Source organism: Pipistrellus hanaki, assembly GCF_964339955.1.
Source record: "Pipistrellus hanaki genome assembly, chromosome: 21".
In the NCBI taxonomy this organism is placed as follows: Eukaryota; Metazoa; Chordata; class Mammalia; order Chiroptera; family Vespertilionidae; genus Pipistrellus; species Pipistrellus hanaki.
In genome coordinates, this window is record NC_140523.1 from 2,699,763 (window position 1) to 2,726,763 (window position 27,001).

Here is a 27,001-nt window from a genome sequence, read left to right on the forward strand (position 1 = left end):
TCGCTGAGGAGATATGGCTGCTTGCCTCATGCACCTGCAGCGTCGTCGTTTTGGCTTGTCATCCTGTCAGTCATTTTTTTTTCCATTTCCAAAAAAAAAAATATGCAATAACCTGAATGCAGAAGCACCGAATCCTGAGGTTTTTTTTCCAGAGGCGAAGCGCTTACCTCCAGGTCACTGCACCAGCAATGCGGGCCTGGACAACCGCGCTAGAATCCCCCTCCCCAAAGCAGCCCCTGAGGGGTCCGCACTGCGGGGCGCCGAGCAACTGTTTCCAACCCAAGCTTCCATCCCCCGCCAATCGCGGGCCCCGCCCACTTCCGTGAATGACACCAAGGCCAGCCTATCGGTGTGGGGGAAGCGAAGGGGCGGGGTCATAATGAGCCAATAGTATTGAAGCCGTTGTTGTGAAGGGGGAAGAGAGACGCCCCCGAGCGTGCGTGAGGACGCTGGAGGGGGGCGGGAATAAGGGAAGGCGTGCCGCCTGAGCCAATGGGCGCGGTGGGCGGGCGGCGGCGCGCGTGCGCACTGCGATCCGGGGCTGCGGGCGGGAGGCGGGTGGAGGGGAGCGGGCTGGCAACGCCGCGGAGTTGCTGGTGCCGCCGCCGCCGCCGCCGCCGCCGCCGCCGCTGCTGCTGCTGCAGCCGCAGCGAAGAGGCCATGTTGTGTGGTGTGTGGGGCGGGGGGGACGAGGAGGAGGAGGAGGAGGAGGGAGGAAAGCCGAGAGAGAGGAGACGGGAGAGAGACACCACACACACACACAGACACACACACGCGCAGACACGGCAACAAGATGGCCGGAGAGGCAGCAGCACCGCGAGCTGTCAGGCGCTCCGCCGCGGCCGCGGGACCCGTCCGCCGCCCGGGCCGCCGCGCTGGCCGAGGAGGGGGCGGCGAAGCGGCCGCGGCGGCCGTGACGAGATGGACCTCGCGCTCGGGGAGGTGGTGGTGGTGGTGGTCGGGGGGGGATCGGATCCCCAGAAACGGCCGCCGGGCCCGCGACGCCGCGGAGAAGTGGCCGCTGCGGCAGCGGCCGCGGCCGTTCCCCGGGGTCCCGGCGGCGGCGGCGGCGGCGGGGCTCGGACCCCGGGCGCGGGCGACCAGGCCCAGCGCGGGGGGAACACATCGAGGTTCGGCGGCGGCTGCGATCGGAACCGGGTGAGTAGCTGCTCCCCGGCCCCCCTTTTATTGTCCTTTGTCCTTGGGAGGAAAAGCAAAATGTCCTTGAACGTGGCGAGCAGCAGGAGGACGGGGTGGCGGGCTGGGCCTCTATGCAAACCCTGCGGGGTCGGCGTCGTAGGTTCGAGCCCCCCTCCCCCCCGAGCGGGCCGGGGCCCAGGGCCGGGGGGATGCGGGGGGGACCCCGCTGCAGACCCTGCGGTGGGCGATGGGGGGGCTGGAAGGGGGTGCAGATCGGCCTCGTTTGCCCGGATCGGGGGGAAGGGGCGGCGGCGGGGAACCCGCAGGCGGGGGAGCCCGAAGAGGGGGGACCCCCGCATCGAGCACCGCAGAACCCCCCCCTTTCCATCCCGGTGAGTTTATTTGGATGTCGAGGGTCCAAGGATCCTTTTTATTATTTATTTTTTTTCCCAGCTTTTCCTATGGGAGAGCTTTTTTTAATTTTTAATTTTTATTTTTTTGCACCTCTTTCCGGGAAAGGTGGGAACGATCGAGTTCCAAAAGAACAATGGAAGCCTGGTTACGGGGGGAAAAGAAAAAAATAAAACTTGTTTTTTTTCTTTTTTCTTTTTTCTTTTCCTTTTGGGTGTTGGCTCTTAACTCTTTCCAAGCCGATTTTTTTGAAAACGGGGCTGCGGAGATATCCAGGGGCTTGATCGTTGATGAAAAATCTTGATGACGTGAAGGTTGTCTTTTTTATTTTATTTTTTTTTTAAATGCAAGTTGGAGGAGGAGGAGGAGGAGTGCGACTCGGGTATATTTCAAAAAAATATGGGGAAGGCAAGTTTTCTGCAATGTCAAGGCTGTTTGATGGGAATAGATTTTTTTTTTAATTTTTTTTTAATGCCGGGGCTAGGGCGATGGAGGACGTCTGGTTCCCATTAGTTTGCCTTTGGCCGAGTTTTATCCGGCTTTTCTGGTATTTGGATAATGATTCAAAGACACCGTTTTGTTTTTTGTTTTTTTGGTACTTTTGGAAAAAAAAGTCACCATCCGGAGCCGTTATCTTGGAACTGAATCCCACCTGGATGTTCGTTAGATCGTCTACTTGGGTCCGTTCCCTAGACTTTTTAAAAAAAAGTTTTAAGTTCATCGTTTGACGATTTGAAAAATAAAGAATGATCATTTGTGTCCTCGCCAGCCGCGGTGGACACAACTTTTACAAAAAGGGGGGTTATTTGGGGCCCCGGATCTCCTTTTGGAAGTTACTCTCTCTCCCGCAGGGTAAATATTAAAGTAGGATCGCTCCCTGGTAAATGGACGGAGAAAGAGGAGCCATATTTGTTGCATTTGTTGCATTGCATGAACATCTAGATAATTCTCCCCACGGAGCAGCGTTTTTTCATACGTATCGGTTTCAGAAAGGTTGCAGTCCCCTCTGCCTTACGGATTTGGAGAGAAACGTTTGAGAGGGAATTTTTAAGGTTTCAGTTTGCACAGACCGCAAGGGCAAGAAAACCTTTGTGTATTTTGGAATATTATTTGTCTTCCTTCTGCGGTGTGTGTGCTGTAAAAGTGCAGGTTTTTGCCTAAAGGATACTGATGGTAAATTCCCCAAATCTTCCCCAGTACTTCTAAGATCAGATACTGCTGCGATCGAGCGCATTCCAGAAGGTGTTTTTGTCGGTAAAATGGTTTTATTTCCGAATAGCATTCATCTAGAACTACATATTGCATCAGTTGCGCATATCTTGATTTTTACAGACTCTGTTGTTTAGGTACCAGTTTTTTGTTTTTTGTTTTTGTTTTCAAATGAACATTTTTTGGATGCTGAAAGTGGTTTTAAATGAATACTCTGAATCTGGTATTTTAGAATCCTTTTTGAATTAGTGAAATGCAAAATAATTGTTGGCAGTTTCTGCCTCATAAGGTCTTTTTACAAAAGGAATGGGGGAAGGGAGAGACAAAGTGTCAGAGACCCCGGTTTGAAATGGAATAAATGTCATAGATACTACATGTTTGAAACTTGCTTCCAAGACAAAGCTAGTAATCCACTTGGTGAGATCAAATAACTTGGAATTTAAAATTTAAAGTCACCAGGGGCCATTTTAAACTTCACTCATTTCTCCTAGAAGAGTCTATTTTTAATTACTCATAATTTTAAAAGGCATCCTTAGATGATAGGGGAAATAAATGTTAATATCGGAGTCTTTGAAAATGGGAAACTTTTCCTTTTCTGTTGTATTGCCTGTCATCAGAAGAAGAAAGAGAAAAACAAGGTCATAATCTTAAATCATTCCAAAGATGTAAATCTTCTGTATTTTTTTTTGAATTTCAAAGCCTTAGTTACACGTATTAGTCTATGCCTCCAAAAGGTGAGGAAAACAAAAGACTGATAGATGTTAAGATTAGAAATAAGCAACCTAAAATGTACAGGTAGTGTGTAGATGAGCTGCCTTCCATTTATCCATAGACGATTGAATATTTTTTTCTCATTGTTTCATCATACTGAAAGTTAGGCCAAGAAATGCTTAAAAATCAAAACGTTGATATCTTCCTTTTTTTTTTTTTTTAAAGGTGACTTACAAGATTAAAATAAAATTTGGTTGATGATGGTTCTGAACAAATGCAGCTCTTTTATGCGAGGTAAGACTGGGTCAATTTTTATGACTTTGACATAAAAAAAACAAGCTTATTAGGTTTTGTTTTTGTTCTTTGAGAATTTATATTTCCAGCAAGTATGATTACAAATAGGAGTAAATATCTGGAAAAATTTTACAAAGCCTGTAAAATCTTTTCATTGGATAGAAAGTATATATGGCATGGCCATTGTAACTCAATGGTACTATAGTTTGAATTCTTTATGCCTTTGTTTAATTTTGGGAACAAAAAAAGACTAATTATATTTTGAGGAAAACCAGGAACCAAAGATAGACTTTTTCTTTTTAGGCCCCTAATGCACTTTGCAAACAGTTTTAATCTTTTCAATGTGTAAATAAACACATTTATTGGAAAATTTGAGCTAGTTATTATTTCTACTAATAGATTTCGGGGAAGAACATTTTAAAAATCAAATTTTGTGAGCGTAGATTTTAGTGTTTGTTTCTTTTACGTAATAAGAAGTTGTAAAACCCGTATCCCTACTTGCTGTTGCTTGTTAACATCAATAAATTGCTTAGAATATTTCTTTTTCCCCCCCAAAAGAAACCATTTTGAAGACTGAGACCGTGGAGTTTCATATCTGAGAATAAAGGAAATCTTTGCAGAAGTCTGTATTTTATATAGCAAGTAAGTAAATGTTTTTACCCACCATCTGAAATTTAGTGCCTACCACAATTTGCGTAGGAAAATATCAGTAAATTTTGTCAATGAAACAAACGGTAGTCTGTTTCTTTATCTTGAAAACATGAGAAAAAGCCCATCAAATGCCATTTCTTTACATCAAAACTCTTTCATATTAACATTGAAATAGTTGATACATGTAGTTTCTGTCAGAACAGTATGATATTAAGTACTTTCCAATAAAATAGTGCTGCAGGTTAATCAGTAGTTGAGTCATCAAAATTACCTTTACGATCTTAAGCGTACATGATACTGATCACATTTTAGAAATGGCCTAGAATTTTGCATTTGCAGATCTTAGGGTTCTTAAAAGAATTATATATCTAAAACTAAATAGAAAATTTCATATTCTAGATGCTACTTAATGGATTTTAAATAGTCCATTAAAAAAACACGTTTTCATGAGTTTTCAAACAAATACAAAATGACTTATTTACTTATAAAGTAGAATAAAGCATCCAAAGAGAACTCTGTATTATTTAAGTCGTAAAATGGAGACGTAATTTCCAGTAAGCATACCATAATTTTACATCTTAAAAGTAGATATGTGAGTGGAAAAAAAGTGTCCACTGATAATTCTCAGAAAATATTCTTTATTCATAAGTTAATACTGAATGTGAAAATTATTGTCAAGCTGATATTAGTAAGGCTTTGACAGAGAAAATATAATAATAAATATCTTGGGGAATGCTAAGAACAGCCAAATTAGCATTATACGGGCAAGTTTACCTTTGTCCTTGAAATTTATGTGGAAAATGTTTTTATCTCTTGGTATTTGCTTATTCTATTGATTCAAATAGGTAATAAAGATAATATTTTTATTGCCTTTGATTTGGTTTAATTTTTTTCTTTACTGTCCTTTGCAATTTGATCAAATTTGTGTTTATCGTATGTGGGGAAAAAACTGAATGTTACACCTTTAACTACAGTGTTTTAAAGAGAAAACATGCCATACAAAATATTCAAAACATCTTTTATCCCAAGCTTCTTTTTTTTTTAGTAACATATTTTACTCAACAGCTTTTATTTTATTTACTTATTTTTTATTAATTTCAGAGAGGAAGGGAGAAGGAGAAAGATAGAAACATCAATGATGAGAGAGAATCATTGATGGGCTGCCTCCTGCACGCCCCCTACTGGGGATTGAGCCCGCAACCCAGGCATGTGCCCTTGACTGAAATTGAACCTGGGACCCTTCAGTCTGCAGGCCTACACTCCATCCACTGAGCCAAACCAGCTAGGGTACCCCAACCTTCTTTAACACAAATGCCCATGCTAGTTTCCTCTATGCAAATGATTGTCATGCAGATACAAAATTTGATAATTTGGCATCTTTAGACAAATGTATGTGAAGTGTGACGTCAGCTTAAATATAAATTGGCAATACATTTATAATGACCTACCATAGGTGTAATTTAACCCATAAAATAAATGAACAGTTTAAGGTTAGAAATGTTAAAGGAAGATTTTTATTTTTTTAGTATGTAGAGAAAAATCTAAAAAATGTAGTAACTTCTACTCCAGTCTAACGGAATACAAAGCTCCCTTTATCATCAACAAGATAAAAGGATTATAATAGATTACATTTTAAGAAGGTTTTCATGTACTTGAGCTGACCTTCACGATAGTGCTTATATTCATTGTTTGGTTATTTGGGGCTTGAACCAAGCTTGTATAATGGGCAATAATAAGTTTGATGGACAAAAATAATGGGCACATTGAAGATAAATATAAATGTAGATACTATTATTTTAAAATACTATATTTCATTAGGAAAGTAAATTACTTAGTTAAATGCTATCTTCTGCTTAGCGGATCAAAGTAAATGTTAAATATTTACTTTTAATTGAGCATTTTTAACCAATTCTTGAATTAAAAAAAAAACACACCAGATGAAGTTGGTGATTAGTTTGGATTTATGTTTGTTATCATGGTAATAACTGTTTAAAAAAATTACATGAAGTTCCACACAAGTGAAAGAATTAATGCTTATAGTTAATTACAAGTTTTTTTTTTAAGCCATGGCATAACACTTAGAAGCTAGATTATGGGAAATAGATAATTTTGAATATAAACATTTTTCAAGGTTAATTTACTGTTTCTCAGATCCTTAAATATTCAGATACCGGAACTGGGACCACTAATAAATTTACTCTTTCTCCTATCTGTTTTTATTCTTTGTTGAGAGACATAATGTAAGAGGCAAAGATAATTTGAAAACATCTCTATCTTCTGCATTAATGAAAGGTAGCAGTGTGTGTTAGAGAGGAAAATACAACTGAGATTCAGCAGTAAATTAGCCCTGTAATGTTGGCATCTTATTCAGTGTACACCTCACTGGCACGAAGTATTTGGAGTTTCCTATCTCTTAAGATACCATTTAGCTCTTAAATTCTGCTATAAAAATAATAGGAGTGTCTTATTTCTCTTACAGAAAGCAGAGAATAGTTTTTATAATTTTTTGCATGGCCAATTACGTAGTTCTATGGTGAGACTGTTTGAATAAGACCAGACCCGTACAAGCGTGTCCCCGGCATTCTTAATTTTAGGAATCTCCAGATATTAATAAACAGTATATACGAAGACATTGGGAAATTAATCGTAATTTGTTTTTAAACAATTAAGAGAATGCTATAGTAAAAAGCATTATTTGGAGTTTTGAAAATGATTATTCGATTAAATATATTTAATCTTTAGGCCCTGGTTGGGTAGCTTAGTTGGTTAGAGCACCGTTACTCCAGGCAGGAGACATACAAAAAGCAACCAACGAATGCATAAGTAAGTAGGACAATAAATCAGTATTTGTCTCTCTTTCCTCCCTCCCTACATTAAAAAATGTTTGCTTTATCTAATGAAACATTGGCAGCTGACCGATGGGATTATAAATGATAATGCCTGGCATAATTAACGTAAGAAATTTCTATATTTAGATATCATTGTTTTAGCAGCTACCTTCCTTTTCCAGATTGAGTGGCTTAATTCTAACTTTTGATTTTCACATTGGTTGTTTTCTTCTGAGTGTAAATTAACCATTACAATTTAAATGATTACTTTTACATAGCATTTAAGTAGCATTTTTCTTTATAACAATTTGATATAGTTGATTTAAACATAGTATAAAGCTAGTTAGTTTTGTTTTTTGAAAAACAACCCTATGCTTTTGAAACTAAGCCATTTATATGAAATGAAATATTTCCCAAACAATAGATTATGTAATAAATTCTATATAGTAATCATAATTTTAATCTAGATTATCATGTTCAATATTTTGCTTAACTTCAATTGTTTGTGAGTTGTCTTGTGGCAGTTTTCTAATGACTTTCACGACCTTATTTTTGTGGAGGATACTTCATATTTCTTAGTGTTCTCAGATCTTATTCTTAGTTTAAATGTTAATTGTTTGAAGCGTTTTAAAAGGTGACAAGCTCGAATATTATAAGAAAAGCACAAATGGACTAATGATGATAATAATATAAGACTTGACCAAAACTGTCTTTGCCTTTTATTATAAAAAGCCCAGGTAGCAAAATGGTTATTTACATGGCACCTATAATTTCATATTCAATGAGAATCTATAATACTGCAAAATATTAAAGATAGGTAGGAACAAGAGCCAAATTATCAACTTTTATAGTCTGCTTATGCCAACCTTGGCTGCTTCTTCAAAGGAAGGTGCAAAGCACTACATAATTTGAAAAAATATATATTTTATTGATTTTTCACAGAGAGGAAGAGAGAGGGATAGAGAGTTAGAAACATCAGTGAGAGAGAAACATCCATCAGCTGCCTCTTGTACACCCCCTGCTGGGGATGTGCCCGCAACCAAGATACATGCCCTTGACCAGAATCAAACCTGGGACCTTTCAGTCTGCAGACTGATGTTCTATCCATTGAGCCAAACCGGTTTCGGTGACTGCGTAAATTTTTGAGAAGGAGCCAATATGATAGATTATGTTTGTGTTAGCACAAAGTGAGATCCCAGTCCTTTTCTATATTTGGTGGAGGCTAAGCCCAGAGGTACATACTTATATTGGTCCGTAGCTTTCTGTATTAGCACATTATCAGACCAATGCGACATTCCTTTCACCAGTATTCTTTAAATCAGTTATACCCTTCTCTAAGGGGTTATATCAATTTATTTTCATTGGTTGATTTAAAATTCAGAAAATCCTCTCTTCCTTATAAAGTCTTAACTAAATTGGAAGCTTAAAAATAAATAATTCTGTTCCTTGTAAATTGCTTTGTTACCCAGTGGGAGGATATTTGGCACCTTACTCTCAGAGGTAATTTTGAAGCCGACTTTTGCTGTATTGATTGATTAGTCAAAATGACTAAAGGGATTTAGACTTGGTAAGAAAATCAGGAACTTGCTGCATAATTGGAAAATTTGAAGTCATAGCCTGGAAAAGCATTTGGGTAGCTAAGTTTAACTTAAATCCTAAACTGTGCTTTCGCTTTCTAAAAAGTTTTAGAATGCTATACTTTACTGCTGAACTTCTAAACAGCTGGGTTTTTTTTGGGGGGGGGGGGGTTTATGTCAACATGTTACGATTATTATAATCATACTTTGGAGCAGGAATGACTGAAAATAGTATTTAACTTATATTCAGAAGATAAACATCGGAAAACTCTTCCATGTTTAGTTTATGGTAGTCTTAACTAGTGAAAAGCATGGATATGATATTTTTGTTATCAAGTATGTATTTTAGAAAAGATTTGAGTTGAGTAGATCAGTACAATTAGTAAAAATAGTTAGAAATTGTGCCTAAAGATTCCTTTCCAACACTTTACCTTTGAATAGTGTACATGATAATGTGATAAGTACATGATAATTTAAAGTAACATTCTATATAATAAGAGCCCAGTGACTAGATGACTGAACAACCGGTCGACCGCTTGCTATGACACGCACTGACCACAGGGGGCAGATGCTCAATACAGGAGATGTCTCCTAGTGAGTGGTCAGTGTGCTCCCACAATGGGAGCGCTGCTAGGCTGACTGGGATGAACAGTGCCCCCACAGTGGGCTGATCCCAGCAAACTATTCAAGTTTTCCTTTAGAATTTTTAAATGTAGACAAATGAAAGACCAGAAGATAAAATAATTTCATTCTATTAAGTAGTGATGTTGGTTCTACTTAAACAACTGGGTCTCAACTCTTGCTGTCCATTTGGTCTACCTGGGGGAGCCCAAATTTTTGCCTTCTCTGTTGGAGTTCTTGGGACAGAGATTTAGATATTCACATTTTTTTATGGTAACTCATTTTACAGGTGAGCCTCCTGTACAGCCAAATTTAAGATCCTCTGCAGTAAAACCTTTTATCTCTTTATTTATATACATACACGTGTCTTGGTCTTCTGGCGAGTGATCCTTACAAGATGTTTCTGAATAAATCACGGCATATTAATACTATTATTGTTATTTTTTTTTTCTACCCATAAAATTATATTCTTTTGGTTTTCTGCAGAAATGGGAATCCTGAGACTGAATCTCTAAAGGGCCTGTACAACGTAATAGATGTTGGTGGAAGCATTTAGTAAGTTTACTCAATTTACATGTTTTGCCTGTTTTTAATCTTAAATATGACTTTGGAAATTTTGAGTACTTGAGCTAGAATTATAAAAATACATAGGGATTTAGTGACGCTCAAAGCAACACAAAAAAATAAAAACAGCATGGTTAGGTGTGTGTGTGTGAAGTTTGTTATTTAAATTTTGCTTATTAATTTATTCTAACCTATTATTTTCTACTTCCTTCACTGAAACTGAGGCAAGATGTACAATGCAGAGAAACCCATATTTGAACATGCTTAGATCTGGTTGTTGGCAAACTCCCACAATTTTTTTTTAAATAAAGTTTTATTGAACATAGCTCTGCTGTTTCATTTACACATTATCTGTGTCTACTTTTCCACTACAACTGCAGAGTTAAGAATAGTTTAGTTAATGGACACAAACCCTAAAATATTTACTCTATTGTCCTAGATCCATCTTGTCAACTTGACCTTACATTTGTAGAAATCAGAAGCCCTGGGTTTCTCTAATAGATTTCAGTGTAGTAATGCTAATAAATTAAATAATCCTGAACTTCCCTTTTTTGAAAGTTTAATAATAATTTCTTATGACATTGGGGATATGCTCTGATATTAGAAAACTTGGTTACAAATATTCAATACAATGGAGCAATTTTTCCAACTCCCGACCTGGGAAATAGTGTGAATCAAGTTATACAAGTCTGCTGTGTAATGGAATTTGGATGAATTCTCCAAAGGATTTATTACTGGAAAAATTTTACATATGATGATTACATACTAACTGTTTCTTAAATATACTTATTTTGAATCACATTTGGAAATTAGATTCTAGATAATTTTTTATTCTGATTATTATTTCAACTTCCATTTTAAGTGGCCATTAAGGCCTGCAAAATAATGTTCTTTTTTTTTTTTTTAATGGGAGTGTTGAGGGCAGAGATGAAAACTTTCCTAATATAGTACAATTGTTGACCCTGTCTTATCAAATATTTTGAAGAGATTAGTAGTTGCCTGGCATATAGTGGATGCTCAATAAATACTTTTGTTGATTTATTATTTTATGTAGTGTCTATTAAACATTTATCAACTAGTGTTTTGTGTATAATAAAATAAACAAACTGAAATTCATTATTGAAACATTAGTTTTAATACTTGTATTTTTTCAGTGTGCCTGAAAGCTAAAACCTTGGACTCAGTAATAATGAAAACTCACAAAAAACTATACCTCTCAATCTCTTAAACACATGTAGTTGACTATTAAACTAATAGGGGCAATAGGGAAGATTTCATTTGATTGCAAGACCTTGAAGATGATTTAGTTATCACAATTAACAGTTGACTGGTCTTTCTCAGATCATTTTGTAGTTAGTTTTTATGCCCACTTTATTAAGATCCAGACTTTAAAAAATGTATACTATATATTTCTATTGATTTCAGAGAGAGAGAAACATCAATAATGAGGATCATTGATCGGCTGCCTCCTGCGTGCCCCCTACTGGGGAGCGAGCCTGAAACCCTGGCATTTGCCCTTGACTGGAATTGAGCCCAGGACCCTTCTGATAGAGCATCAGTCCCTACGCTGACACTCTATCCACTGAGCCAAACCTGCTAAGACAAGATCTGGACTTGTTAATATACTGTAATCCTATAAAGGATTTGAGCTTTTACTGGGTAGTGAGACAAAATAGAATTTTCTATGAAATGTTTTCATATTAAAGACCAATACATAGAATATTGAAATCAAGCCATAAACACCAAGGACAAAACTTTATTAATTACATGATGGGAAATAACAGTTTCTGTTCTGCATTGTAATTTTATATCCATCTGTTCCTTTGGTTTTGCAATAAGTGTTTCAGTTTTAAGATGATTTGGTGATTTGTGGCATTATTAGAGTCCCCTGCTTTTAAAATTAAGAACCATTAATCACTTCTTTGTCTTTGTATTTCTTCCTGTACCCCACAGAAATTGGGGCTGGGAAGTAGAGATAAGGAGATTACTTATTTTGGGGGAGTACCTCTTAAATTCAGATCTGTAATGAACCATTTTACTTGCATTTAAGTTAACAATGCTTTATTTTACAATGCCTCAGTGTTTTTGGAACAAATTTACTGAATCAGAATTGAAACAGAAGATCTCCTGAATTTTATGTTTTTTTTGGATGTACAGGATTTGCGAATTTTAAGAGGTAGCAATTCCTATTTTCTTAGTGTAGTATCCTTTACCTTTGCTTGCGGGATTTACCTTAGAAAAAGCAATTTTCCTTAAAAAGAAGACATAAGCCGAAACCCATTTGACTCAGTGGATAGAACGTTGGCCTGAGGACTGAAAGGTCCCGGGTTCGATTCCGGTCAAGGGCATGTACCTTGGTTACGGGCACATCCCCAGTGGGGGGGCGTGCAGGAGGCAACTGATTGATGTTTCTCTCTCATCAATGTTTCTAACTTTCTATCCCTCTTTCTTCCTCTTTGTAAAAAAATCAATAAAATATATATTAAAAAAAAAAAAGAAGACATAAACTAGTGAACATCATAGTGGAAAAGTCTAACTTTTCATAGTATGAGCTTGAAGCTAACCTTTTATGTGAAATAGACAAAAGATCTGGGTCTCTTTGATGATGCTATTCTAGATCAAACCATCATCTCTCCAGTATGTCTATAGCCATTTACACATTACTGGAGAGACATAGAGTAATATAATAGGCTTTGATATCAAAACTCCACTCAGTTTTTTTTGTACTGATGTCATATTAGTGCAACACTAAAAATTTTTTAAAGCAGGAAGTGTTTTAAGTAACTGACTCCATGATTCTATGGATTCTTCTGAGATCTCATTACTATTGGAATATAAGTTATATGAATTTAGTAAGATTGGTTTATAGATCTCCAAGTACTGTGACTATCGTGGTATATCAGTAATAGCTAGCATTTATTGAGGTCTTTCTATATGCCAGGTAATATAAATACTATAAAGATGCTATCTCACTTAAGCCTCACTACTGCTGCCTGAGGTAGGTACTGCTTTAACTCTTTCACAGATGAACTGAATTTTGTCACCAAGAATATTTCTAGGCTCTGAGAACTCCTGCCTGCTTTTTTTGTAATTTTTCAACATAACCGTGCTTATTAGCAATTTTAGGTTTTGTAAGAATTTGGAATTCCATGAAAATGAATGGCTTGACTGAGCACTTTTACTTAACAAAAAGATTCTTTTGGCTTTTGATTGACTTTAAGGAATACAGACTGATCATGGTTTTTAATGTTATAGAAGTGTCTATGAACTAATGATTTTGAGTAATTTTGGAATGATATTAATCTCATTAGGCTTTTTTTTTTTTTTTTTTAATTTAAAGAATAATGTGCTTTAAAAGGAAATTTTTCCTGGATAAATTTACCTCTTATTCTGAAGCAGAAGACTATACAGCATTGATTTACCATTTCATGAACTCAGTTGAATAAATTGCATTTATAGACATCGAAATGATTATAACTTGATATCAATGCTTTAGTTTCATTGTTCATCATAATAGTATTTACTTCCCCAACTTCATTTAGAGCTTGATTTTGCATCGAAACAATAGAGATTGGGGGAAAATTGGTTTATAGTTAACTCTGCAAGAGGAATGAAGGTATTTTTATAGTTCTATATAGAAATGTATGTCCCTTAATATAAAGGAATGAGCAATTCAGATGGAAGATCTTTTACTAATGTGGGGGATGAATAAGTTTCAGGCTGGAGAGAAATTGGCAAAATAAGGAGAAATACTTTTGTTTATTACTGATTTCTTAACACTCACTTTGAGTAGTTTTCTAAAATATAGATGATAGTGTTTCTTGGTTAACTAAATAATTTATTAAGTAGATTTTTAAATTGTATACTAGAGGCCTAATGCATGAAATTCGTGCAAGGGGCTTGGCTTTGTCCAGAAGGATGTCTGGTCTAATTAGCATATTACACTTTTATTATTATAGATTATAGATACTTGACAACAAATTCTAATTATAGTTCAGGATACAAGGTATTAACTACCTAATGAGCAAAAATGCTATTATATTTAATAACTTCTTAGTCACCCAGACTTTATAAATTTAGTTTGAGAGCTGCATAATTTACAGAGAGGACCCGGGCTAAAACTTGTATTTGCAAATTATGGTGATCCTGCTTCATCAGGATTATTTATTTAATGTTAACATCACCTGGCTTCTCACTTATCCCTTTCATTCAAAGTAGTTGAGTAATATATTTGTCATTCTCTGAGAAACATTTGATATTTTGGCAGTAGGAGTATTTTATTTGTATATATCAATAATTTGCAATCTGATAGCATTTAATGACAAATACCAAATAAACCAAGTTGACACTTTGCCTTTTTTATCTTTTTTTTACCCTAGTGGCTACATATTTCCAGCATTCTCAGATATGTAGCAAAGGATAGAGGCATTTTTACTGTCTATTTGCAATATTTTAAGTAAAATTAACATCTATCGGACTGGAAAACTATGCTGTGATTGATCCACTGCTTTGTTTTCTTTTACCCCCTAGGATTCTTTTACATAATTAGTTTGGTTTTGTGTGTGTGTGTGTGTTTTGTCTATTTTGAAGAAGATTGGAAAGTTCTTCATTGAGATTTAAAATCCATAGTATTGCTGTAATTTAGCTTTCTGGGATTTTTGAATTTGAATTTTTGTCTTCTACAGACACTAAAACAGTATCACATTTAACTAGTAAAAATTTAACTCTTTACTGCTACTGTTTGAAAAAATATATATTTTTATTGATTTCAGAGAGGAAGGAAGAAGGGGAGAGAGAGATAGAAACATCAGTGATGAGAGAAGATCATTGGTTGCCTTCTGCACGTCCCCCACTGGGGATTGAAGCCGCAACCTGGGCATGCACCCTGACCTGGAATCAAACCATGGCCTGATTCATGCTTAACCACTAAGCAAGCCAGGCTACTGCTACTTTTTTTTATGGTTACATGTGTATCTGTGACAGTAGAAGAACTTGTTACTTGTGTACAGTCTGATTCTCTCATTGCCAAGTTGTGTGCGTAGTACATACAACTTCAAAGAAGAGAGTTTCATAGTTTAAAGCTGTTACAGAATTAAAGCTTTGTGTATGGTAAGAGTGTCTTCACGGTGGGTGGATGTTCTCTGTGTGAAGGAATCAGATGATTGGTATTCCAACAGCGTTTTTTTCTTTTAAGCTTGAAGAGTCTCAAATGGACCCTACCACTGAGAAACCAAGATGGCAGTCCACTGTGGGGAATAGAGGAGAATGGATTATTACAAGAGTGCTGTGATAATTTACAACCAAGACAGGGTTCTTTTAACATGGATTTCATGAAATGAATGAAGACAATAGGTTTCTTACCAACACAGATGGACAGTGGATTTGACTTTCTAAAGACTTTTTGTATCATTAAACAAGTCCATTTTTGACATTTGGAGATGAAAGATGGCACGCTAACAGAGATGATAGTTTGTATGCCTGGAATTTTTTTTTCCGTTTGATTTGTATGACTATGACCTTGTGAAATGTTAACTTGAATAAAATTTCTAACGCTTTAAAATTTCTCAGTTTGGGCTTTTTTTTTTTTAAGCTGATGCGTCGTTACATTAAGTGTTCGTTTATCGCCGTAAATGACAATTTGGCCTTTACAGTGTCAAGCAGTGAAGTGTATTGAATAAAGCTGGTAAAATCGCAATGGTGTGCTGGGAAATATTTCACTTCGTTGATTAAGATTTATTTCCACAAGTCGTGGAAATTTATTTGTGCTTTAAGAAATAGGCGTTTGGTTAAATGCCGTTTTATGCTTTCTCAAATATCTTGCAAAATGACCAACTAATAGGTAGTAATAGAATCTTTAATTTGCCACATGATTTTAATGAGCGTTTAAAACAAAATTCATTTTGTGTCATAATTCAGGATGAGGGATACTGTATTTTTCTGAGTTTTGTGTTGATGAAAAGGTCTTTTGAATCTGCACTTAATATTGAAAATAAAACATCTTTCAATAGAATAGTCATCTGAACAAAACAGATGCCTCTTACTGTCTTTAGTTAATGTCAGGGGAAGAAATGTTGGATTTATTATGGAAGTGTCCTTTAAGATATTCATAAAAGACCTTATAACTTGGGTAGCAATATTGTCTATAATATACTTTATGTAAATATAAAATAGGAAGATTCTGTATTTTTCTTATTCTCTACATTTAGGAATTTAGAATAAATCACACTATGTCACAAATGACTTATATTTGATTTTCAGGTGAATACTGGCATTTTATTGATAAACAACTGATACTAAGTTTATAAATGGATGGTAGGCTTTATTTTGATAAACCAAATCAATTGTTGGTATTTTCCCATTATACATGGAAAGTTCATCTTGATGTGTTTTTTGTGTGTGTGTGAAAGAGAAAATAGCTAATCATGTTGTGTTTTGTGATTAGTGTCAAATACTATAGCACACATATCCGTTATCCATACATGTGCAGTGTTTAAAGTGATTGGTTTGTATATATCCAAAGCGGGATTTTGGGTTTGGATTTTGGTACAAATTTACGTTGTGTAGAAAGCGAGGAATTGAAACTGGGTTTTGAGTATGGCTTTTACGTTGACCTAGATGCAACTTGTTGCTTTTGTTGGGAATAAAGCGAAAGTAGATGTCATCAATGAAAAAAGGACATTGTTCTGGAAGATTATCATGTCGAATAGGGAAAGTTTATTTGATTTATTTTTTTGGCGTGTGACTATTTTCTTGGATACGTGACTATTTTCTTGGGTGCTTTTTGAGAGAAAAAGTCTTGAACGATTTGTTTTTGGCATTAGTATTAATTTTGTTTTCCGTGGATGTTACGGTTTTGATATTTAGGAGAATTTGCCCTGTGGCATTGATTAGTTTGATAACTTGCTGTCAGATGTGACCTATTAATTATTGTCAAAAATCTGAACATACTCAGAAATTGATTTGAGGTATAAGGGGAGAGTTCGGGGTATATGTGTCGTGTTGGATTCGGAGATCCAGTTTCTTGGATTCGTTATTTGAAGGGACAACGGTAGTTCCATATTCTTGAGTTTCATCACTTGGTTTTGCCCGAATCGATGTGGGAAGAAAATATATTGTGACTTTGAGATCTGGGGAGTGGGTGTAAAGTTTGCAAGGTTGTGGAATGGGTTAAAGAAATTTGTGAAAATACAAAAGAAAAAGTCGAGATGCTCGAATAAAAAACGAGTTGCGCTAATTTTTGCCCTACTGCAACTGAACACTAGGGAGGCGCTCCTGAGCTATACCCCTTTCTTCCAGTTGGGATGGAAAATGCCCTCTCATTGGGTCTTTAGACAATTTCAGCCTTCCTAAAGCAGTCACACTTGAAGTTCATTTATGAGATTTGACATTTTTTTGCTTTTTCTTTAGAAACCATTTTATCCTGGGTGGGGCTCATTTTTGATTAAAAAAATTCCCCTATGAAGAGGAGCCTCCATTTTCCCAACAATGATCCCTTTTTTTTATATCAAAATGGCTTTCTAAAACCCCACTTCCTGCCCAGAAAGGAAGTTATTTCAGCCCCAGGACTGAACCAGGGAGCAGATCTTGAGACAAAAGGCACCAAATTCCATTTCTCTCTGGCTGCAAAAGGGTGCCTGAGCCAGAGGGGGTTAAGGAGCCCGCCCCCGCCTCCCCTGATGGGGTGGTCTGGAGGGGCAGGGTGGTGTGGGCATGAGGGGTCCTTTGGCTCCCTGGCATGGAGAGATCTTTTTTTTTCTCTCTTTCTTTCTTTCTTTCTTTCTTTTTTTTTTTTTTTTGGTGGAGATGAAGGGGTGGGTCTATGGTACATCACCTGAGTTGTGGGGTAAATGTAGAGAGTGTCAATCAAAGGCACAGCTCTCAGAGCTGGGAAGGAGGCTCTCCATGGCGGCCGTGCCTTAGAGAGGAGCGCGCGGCTGCTCCCTGCCTTTCGCCCTCACTTTGCGCAACTTTCCCCAACTTTCGGGCCGCCCCGGGGGGCCCCCGCGGCCCCCTGCCTCCCCTAGACACCCCCGGGGGTCGATCCGAGCCCCTTTTTGGGGGAAAAGAACCTTTTTGGGGCTGTTTTTCTCGGTGCCTTTGCTGGAGAGAAGCAGCCGCACGCAAAGCCCAGGTCGTTGTTTTTCCAGCTTAGAAGCCATGGCGCACCTCCATTTTTGTGCGCTCTTCTAATGAGGTTTTTTTTTTTCTCTCTTCCCCCCCATCCCGCTCCTTCTTCATTCATCGTGGCTTTTATTTTTTTGCGGGGAGGACCCCTTCCCCGATCGGAGGGTCTTTGTATGTATTTTTCCCTTTTTTCGCGGAGGATTTTATTTTCGCTTTTGATTGTCTATTGCCACTTACCGGATAGGACTCTGGCTCTGGACCGACTACATGGATCAGGTAAGTTCACGATCATTTAGTGTTCGTTTTTATAGGCGAAAGCTGGTTTTTATTTTTTTATTTTTTGGTAAAGAAGGAGACATTCCTGGATGACGCAATAAGATAAAAGAGCTTGTATTTGGATCCAGTGTTGTTACTTTGGAGAAACTTTCCGTATTGATATGAGATGATTCCCCCCTCCCCTGTTCTTTTGGTGTGTGTTTATTTTTTTTTTTTAAAGGTAAAACTAGAAATATGTTGTTTTTCCGGGTGCTTACCGCTGTTGTGTTCTAACAATATCGTGGCATGGTCAGGACTTTGTGCCTGCTTAATAAAAACCATTGCTAGAAAAGCCGGGACCTTACCTTTCTTTCAACTTTTGACAGTAAATAACCTGGCCACAGGACTTCAAAGCCAAACACAGATTCCCCTCTCCCCCTTAATATTTAAGAATTAAAAGATGATGAGAAATAAGGACAAAAGCCAAGAGGAGGACAGTTCGCCACACAGCAATGCATCGAGGTATGGAGCTCTCAACTTTTCTTCCTTTTTTTCTCTCTCTCTTTTTTTTTTTTCTTGGGGAAACCTCAGCTTACACTGTTCACCTTGACAGGCCAGCGGTAGCCGTCTGTGTTGTTTGAAGTATTTTACTAATTCGGATTCGTGTTTTTTTTTTAAAGCGTGACCTTGAGCTTGCTAATATGCCACACCCTGATTTTTTCCTAGCAATTTAGGAAAGTTGAGTTGACTTAGGCCTCTTACAGCAGGCTCAAAGGTAAGGTACCCACATTCGAGGGGGAGTTTGCTGTCAACTGCAGTTTTTCGGGCAATAAATTTCAGCTTTTAGGTTTTCCGGGCTGTAGAAAAAAATGACCTTGTCGGTTTAGCCACTGCTGCATTGCACCATTTTACATACAAGGCGGATTTTTTTTTTTCTTTGAAGAAATCTGGATACCTAAACTTGTCACCGAAGGCCATCCAGGAGCCTGGTGGTAGTAAATTATAGTAAATAGACATTTGAGAAAGTTAGATGAATGAAAAAATGTGCATTTTCGAGCCAATTTGCAAAAAGGACCCTTTGACGGATGCCTCTCAGTTTGTATTTTTATCTCATCCCACATTTCTCGGGACACCGTTGACATTTTAAGACATTTTGATCCGATTTCTCCAAATCTTGATCAAAACGGTGCCTGCATTTATGAAATTAAATCTGATCCCAGAAATCCAGGAGTGCTCTTTTCATATACGCCTGCTTCGTGATAGTTGCTGAGATGAAAATTGTATATTTTACTTTTGTCAAATATTTTTCAGGTTTACATTTGTATGCTTATATTCAGACAATGCTCTTTCTGGTTGGTAGGTTTAGTAGTGTAGTATCCTGGCACTTTGATTATAGCTGCTTTACATTTATTGATTTATTTCAACAGTATCTCCTGGAATGCTTTATCTTCTGAAGCTTACACATGTAACTGTTAACATCATGATTTTGTTTCACATTTTTGGAGTACCTTATTAGTGAATAAGTAATAAAGCTTCGGAGATGTTTTTGTATGATCTGTATATTAATTTTTAAAGTGCATGCATGCATTCCTTGATGTGTGTTCTTACAAATTGCCACGTTACCAGTTTGAAATCGTGTAGTTAATAAGGATTTGATTGATTATATGATTTTTCTTCCGACTTTTGCTTTGACTTTTGTAATCTTATGTAAATAATACGCTTTTTTTTTTTAAACAATCAGGGTAGTGAATATGAAAGTTTTTAACGTGGTTTATTACAAAGGATGAATTTTAACTTGTTTCGTGAGACCTCACATATTTCGACCCTTGCTGTCATAAATACCTTTCCACATTCTTTTGCAAATTGAGTCGTCACCTAGTTTGGGCTGTGTCTTTTGAACTGAAATGCCCTTGTAACTAATTACCTAGGTTTAGATTCAGGACAGAAAACTTCTCCATTCATCCCACGCTGATTTTTTTCTTTTTCTTTCTGAAAAGTAGTAGTGATTTGAAGAAACAGGAATCCCCACAAATACTTGACAAATTACCTACAATTGATATTCCCCTGAGTATAATTTGCATAGTCCCACCTGGGGTTTGGCTTTCGTATGCAAGGCTTGTGGTTAGCCTTGATCAAACTCTGCTTTCTAATTTAAAAAACTCAAGCTGTGTTGTTATTCTTTTCATAATGTACTTCACCTGGGAATCTACTTTGAAGTTGTCCTGCTGTCAGTGGCGTGAGGGGCTTCGGAAGCCTGGGCTGTCCTTTTCAATGCATTTTGTCGAGTATATTTTGACCCGTGTACCTGATGCATGCCCACAAATATTTGCAAGACTCCTGGATGAGACCCTGGAGACTTAAATTGACTTGCATTCCAGATAACCCTAAGTTGAATACCTTGACACATGTACATAATCATGACATCACTTCCTTTCAAATGGTAAAGCTCCAGGGTTCAGTGGGGTTTTATTGGAGCAGGTTATTGTAAAGGAGGCTGTCCCTAACTCACTTGGTTCTTTAACCCATCAGAAATTCCCCCAGGAGGGACCTGTCTCCCTGTCACCAAGTCTGCTCTTCAGGGATTGCTACAAAAGCCACTTTTGCAGGAGAGGCAGGGAGAAGTTTGCAGTGTCAAGTCAGGTTGGGGCTGAGAATGACTTTAGGAGCTGAAGGCATTTGAGTGCACTGTTCCCCTCTTTTTGGAAAGAATGCAGCACTTAACCAAGTCATTATGTAACTTTATTCTTTCCAAGTTATTATAACGTTATACTTTGTATAGCATGACTTTGGAAGAGTCAGAATTACCCTTGCAGAAATAAGATTTTAACAGTATCGGCTACCTGTAAAGTTTCTGCATCTTTAAAACAAAGTTGCAGTGGGGGATCTGTATAGTAATGCACACCCACAGACTTGTGTAAATAAATAGACATTTTGGGGTAACCCAAGGATGGAAGCAGGAGCAGAGGGAACCAGAATGGAAGTGTCTGTGTATGTGCAATTTTCTCTCCGCCTTTGCAATTTTCTCTTTCACCACCGAGCCCATTTATTAAGTTTATCTCCAAATCGTCTGCCTTCGAACCAGATTTATTTTGATAAAAAGCCCTGGGTGTGGTGGAAATCTCTCTGCTTTCTAATCAGCTTTTATGCAAAAACCCTGGGGGCTGTTTAGATCACGGCAAATGCAACTGCTTGTGGACTGTAAAAGCCAGTTTTTGAAGTGGCAGCCATTTTATGACACTGGTTAAATGCTTACGGATCGGGAGTTTTGAGGGAGATTTGCAAATAAAGCGAATGGGAACCTGAAATACCAAAACCTCTCATTCTCCCCCGCTTTTCTCCTCTTTGGGGTCTCCGGTGCTGAAATAAAATGCACCTCGGTCCTCAGCGCTGCCAGCAGCCCCACGAGCCCCTGGCATCTTGGTGCGGGTCCAGCTCAGTCACAAAATGGCTGTTCCTTTGTGCCGCAGCGCTGACAGACATACTGCATTGCACTGTGTGTACTCGCCAAACAGCAGGAAGTTGCCGTGCCGAGTTCAAAGGCCGGCCGGCGCCGGCGCCGAGAGCTGATTGGCCGAGCGCACGCCTGGTAACAGCAGGTCAACAGCGTCGGCCCCGCCTCCCCCCGGCGTCAGGCGTGCCGCCGCCGCTGATTGGTGCGGACGTCGTGACGTCAACCGCGTGCGCGGCCCCGTGCGCTTTTTCACGCTTTCACGCTTTCACGCCGGGCGGGCGGGAGGGAGGGGAAAGGGAAGGGAGCAGCGCTCCGGCCGGGACTTTCCGGTGGGCGGGCGACCGCTTCCCCGAATGCACGTCGCCGCGGGCGGTTTCCCGCCCTCCTCCCGCGGCCCATGCCTTGCAGCTGGTCTCCCCGGGCCCTTCCCAGCGAAGAAAAGGTTTACCCTCCTTTTTTTTTAAAGAAAAACCAGCTTTTGCTTTGGAAGGAAAGCCCAAGTAGGAGACCTTCCGGTTTCCGCTTTCGTTTCCGCTATCCTAGCGGGCCTGTTCCCTCCCCGCCCCTTCCCCCCTCACCCTTTTTATTTTCTGTCCCATGTGATTAGCGGGTTTCATTTGGTTATCCTTGTCCCCGAACGATTTGGCTGTCAGAGGAGGCATTTTTTTTAAAAAAAATTTAATTTCCATGGAGAACGCGTTAGCACGTGTTGGTGCTGCGTGAACCCATCATCCATGGCCCTTAAACAAAGGGACGATTACCTGAACCGGTCCCCGTGCCTTTTCTCTTGGTACCACACACTTCCTGAATTGGCATTTGGTGGCAAAAAGCTCAGGTCAGTATGTGCAAAAGGATTTTGCTTTCAAGATGTAATGAAGTAGAGAAATAGCAGGAATTCTCACCTCAATGTAAATATTAGGTGTAACTGAAGAAGAGTGAATGCAGCATCAGGCACCCATTCTTATGCAAACAGGTGTTAGGGAACCAAGTGTGAAGCACGCGCTAAAGAAAATTTGGGGTAATTCCTGAGTTACCCCAAAATGTCTGTTATTGACGCAAGTCTGTGTGTGTGCATTTCTATACAGCTCCCCCACGGCAACTTTGTGTTAAATATATAGAAACTTTACAGAAAATCTTATTTTTGACTCCCACATTTAGCTTATAGGGCGGCAGTCGCTTGGCAAAATCGTGGGAAACATCTCAGGGGAATTTTAATTCAGTCTCCCATTCAGGGAATGTTTAGTTTAATCCAGTCCCGATAAATGTGAGAATACTCCGGTGATCATCGTGGTCTGCCTTATTTGGGAAGGTTTCTGGTTCAAAATCAATCTCAGTTCACCAGCGAATGACATATAGGCGCAATAATGAATTTAAGCGTGAAGGCAAGACTGTATTAATGTTTTTCTGTTGTACTGGATGGTAGGAATTTTCCTATGTCATTGGAGTATTTTATTTATTTGTTAATTTATTTTTGAGCGTGACAGGAGTGAAGTTTCATGTAGTTGGCCACAGGTCAGCAATTTTTTCAGTAAAATACCTTCAACAGAGATGTGGCCCTTCTGAGTGGAGGTAGAATGCTTACCCGGGCGTTTATTATGTTTCTGGATTAAGTTTATAAAAGGTAAAATTCATTCTAGTAGGTTCTCATCCTTGTGGCACATAGGCAAAATTCTTTGGATATTTTATGGAAGATGTAGGCGGAGCTGGGTTTTCAGACTTGCTCATCAAAGGTCCTGGAAGTGATTTTTAAATTTTTAAAAGTAAATTATAAGGCATTTAGTAGCCTCAGTGACAAAGTCTGTAGAACATGATCATTAACTGGTGTTTCCGACCTCTTAAAAAGTGCATGTGCAAGCAACAGGAACCAAGGTTTTTAAAAAATGTTTACTAAGATTCGTTGAACATTTTCACATTTGCTAAAATGGGGATAGAATTAAGTAGCGTTGCAGTCCTGTTCTGAGATCTAAACTATTCTGCTGAACAGGTGTCTAAGTTACTAAGTGAGTTAAAAAGTGTCTGATAATATAGCAATTTATCCCTGAACTGTATGCATGCCACTCGAGCCAATTAATGACCGTTTGAAAGAACCAGCGTGTTGGGTCTGGTTGTCGAACCTTCTCTGTGTTTCCCTCCCGTGTTCGCCCTGGAAAAGTGTTGGCAAATCTTTTCCCTCTCCCTCTTTTGGACTCTTGCTTTGAAGACCTGCAGCTTTTCCTAAATTGCCATTTGGCTCTTTGGAGATGAACATAAACTTGTGTGGCTCAGTGATAAAGCATTGGCCTGGGGACAGAAGGGTCCCAGGTTCGATTCCGCTCAAGGGCATGTAGCTTGGTTGCGGGCACATCCTCGGGCTGTGTGTGTGTGTGTGTGTGTGCAAGAGGCGGTTGATGGATGTTTCTCTTTCATTGATGTTTCTAACTCTCTATCCCTCTCTCTTCCTCTCTGTAAATCAATAAAATATATTTTTTAAAAAGTGCATGGCCACAGAAAAGTGGGCAGACTATTTGATCAGGATTTTAGCTGTAAGCATGCGAGCAGGTTAATGCTTGAGAGCGGAATCTGGACGTTTAAGTTGCATTTTACTTGCCAGTATCTGAATCTCACATTTTTAACAATTATTGCCGCTCCCTTCTCCCCCTCCCCCCATACAGCAACCCCCTCACATTTGTGATTCATCTTGAGGCCCCCTGAGATTTCTGAACTCCTGTCATTTCTCCCATAAAACGTAACAAAGAAACTGGTTTTTGGTTTTTTTTGGTTGTTTCATTTCTTGGTTTTATCATTAACACAGACCACGCAGATGAGTGTTATTGTTGTAAACACCTATGTTATTTTGTATACAAACACAAATACCGGAGTTTCCCTGAAAATAAGACATCCTCCGAAAATAAGACCTAGCACAACTTTGGGAGAAAAAAAATTAATATAAGACACTGTCTTATTTTCTGGGAAACAGGGTAGCTATAGGCTTAATTCTGCTGGGTGCTTAGCACTGAGCTCTTTCCTCCTGCTTCCCAGCCTGAGCAGGCTTGGAAGGCAAGTTTGAAGCCACCAAAATGGACTCATCAGATGCTAGGGTTGGGGCACGTTGCTTATATGTCTGTCATTCCCTCTCCCCCTGTCCAGTCTAAACTGGAATCGGCAGGGCAAGTGAAAAAGCCATGCTGTCCACCATCGTAGTTGATGAGGTGCGGGACAGGGCATTGCTTTATGAAATAAATCCTGGAGAATGGAGTTATATTGAATACCTTTAAATGCCCCCCCACTGGGATCAAGCCTGCAACCTGGACATGTGCCCGATGGGTAATCGAGTTCAACCTCCTGGTCCAAGTTCAACCACTGAGCCACACCTTCCGGGCCATGCTACATTTCTTACTTAAAAAAATATATATATTTTACTGATTTTTAAAAAAATATATTTTATTGATTTTGTACAGAGAGGAAGGGAGAGAGATAGAGAGTTAGAAACATCGGTGAGAGAGAGTCATCGATCAGCTGCCTCTTGCACACCCCCTACTGGGGATATGCCCGCAACCAAGGTACATGCCCTTGACCTGAATCGAACCCGGGACCCTTCAGTCCCCAAGCCAACGCTCTATCCATTGAGCCAAACCAGTCTTGGCTATTTTACTGACTTTTTTACAGGGAAGAAGGGAGAAGGATAGAGAGTTAGAAACATCGATGAGAGAGAAACATCTATCAGCTGCCTCCTGCACAGCTCCCACTAAGGATTTGCCTGCAACCACGGCACATGCCCTTGACCGACCGGAATCCAACCCGGGACCCTTCAGTCTGCAGGCCGACGCTCTATCCACTGAGCCGCACCAGCCAGGGCCCCTTTTACTAAGCACCTTTATGAGAGCCAGGCTGTCTGAGGGCGGTGATGGGTGCTGGCTTCCCACAAGGGTCCGATTATGTCGGTTAAGATGCTTTTAGGGGGCAACTCCGCTTTTATTTAATTGAAACTTCCCGTGTGTTTTGCAGTCAGTCCTCTCCTAGATTTTTTCTTTTTTTTCTGGAGGGAGGCTATGATTCTGTCTGGACTGGGGCAGCCTCTTGGTGTGGAGTCAGCCTCATTCTGAGTCAGTTCCCCTCCCCGCTCTGGAGCTAGTAATGACTGCCCTGGCCGGGGCCCCTCCTTTCCCTGCCGGCTGTGCAAGGGTGAGCAATGCATGCCAGGGTGTGCAGTGCCATCTGAGGATAAATAGCAGCAACGCTATTTACTGCCCGTGTGGATACTGGCTGCAGCTTGCTCTTAGGAACCAGTCTCCGTCCATTTGATTTCCCATAACGCCTCACGTTCCTTGTTTGTTATGATGTTAGAACTGTATAGTCTCAGCATTTGTGTGTTTGGATCCCTCCACTTCCTCTGTTTGCTCTATGGCTAATGAGTGCGTTGTGTTAGAGACACAGCAGGCCAGAATAGAGTCCCTTGTGCAGAAAGCAATCTAAGACCTAATACCTAACCAGTTACACTTTCAATGGTCCCCAGGAATGTGCCCTGGCCAGCCCGCCTGGAATTTCCTGGTTAGACAGGAGGGGTCCTTGTTTGAAACAACCCATTTCTGGCCGATAATGTTTTTTGGTTTTTTTTCTTGCCTCCCCTTTTTACCTCTAAAACAGGGGTCTTCAAACTACGGCCCGCGGGCCACATGCAGCCCCCAGGGGAGTCTGATCCTGCCCGCCAGGTTTTTTGGGCAGTGAGCGCAGCCGAGGTGTTACAGTAGGGATTAGTAGTTCATATAGTCCGGCCCTCCAGCTCTCTGAGGGACCGTGATCTGGCCCCCACTTTAAAAAGTTTGAGGACCCCTGCTCTAAAAGCTTTCTATTTTATACAACCTTTTATTTTTATTTATTTTTTATTAAAGATATATTTATTGATTTCAGAGAGGAAGGGAGAAGGGGGAGAGAGAGAGAAACATCCATGATGAAAGAGAATCCTTGATTGGCTGCCTTCTGCTCGTCCCCTATGGGGGATGGAACTGGCAACTCTGGGCATGTGCCCTTGGCCAGAATCAAACCTGGGACCCTTCAGTCCACAGGCTGACGCTCTAGCCACTGGGCTAAACCGGCTAGGGCTATTTCATACAGCCTTTTGGAGCTCCTCTCCACTTGCTAGCTGCCTGCTTCCTGAACTGTTCAGTAAAGCCAATGAGACCGTTAAT

General features: G+C 39.5%; 1 protein-coding gene and 1 long non-coding RNA gene across 4 annotated transcripts in view; both read left to right on the forward strand.

The window, feature by feature from the left end:
• The first annotated feature begins 527 nt into the window (after positions 1 to 527).
• LOC311614472 lies at positions 528 to 15,569 on the forward strand. 3 transcript variants are annotated; one of them, XR_014793645.1, is made up of 5 exons: positions 528 to 670; positions 3,697 to 3,765; positions 4,324 to 4,407; positions 9,929 to 9,997; positions 15,201 to 15,569. It is a non-coding gene; the product is annotated as an uncharacterized lncRNA (long non-coding RNA). The 3 variants fall into 3 exon arrangements; XR_014793646.1 differs by lacking the exon at positions 528 to 670 and adding an exon at positions 697 to 1,158; XR_014793647.1 differs by lacking the exon at positions 528 to 670 and adding an exon at positions 1,450 to 1,532.
• Positions 15,570 to 17,618: 2,049 nt separating this feature from the next.
• Positions 17,619 to 27,001, forward strand: part of CHD2 (chromodomain helicase DNA binding protein 2) — a 69,169-nt gene continuing 59,786 nt past the window's right edge. Inside the window, 2 exon segments of the mRNA XM_084869005.1 lie at positions 17,619 to 18,406; positions 18,772 to 18,907. Of these exon segments, the coding sequence (XP_084725131.1) occupies positions 18,846 to 18,907 (62 nt within the window). The 5' untranslated portion in view covers positions 17,619 to 18,406; positions 18,772 to 18,845.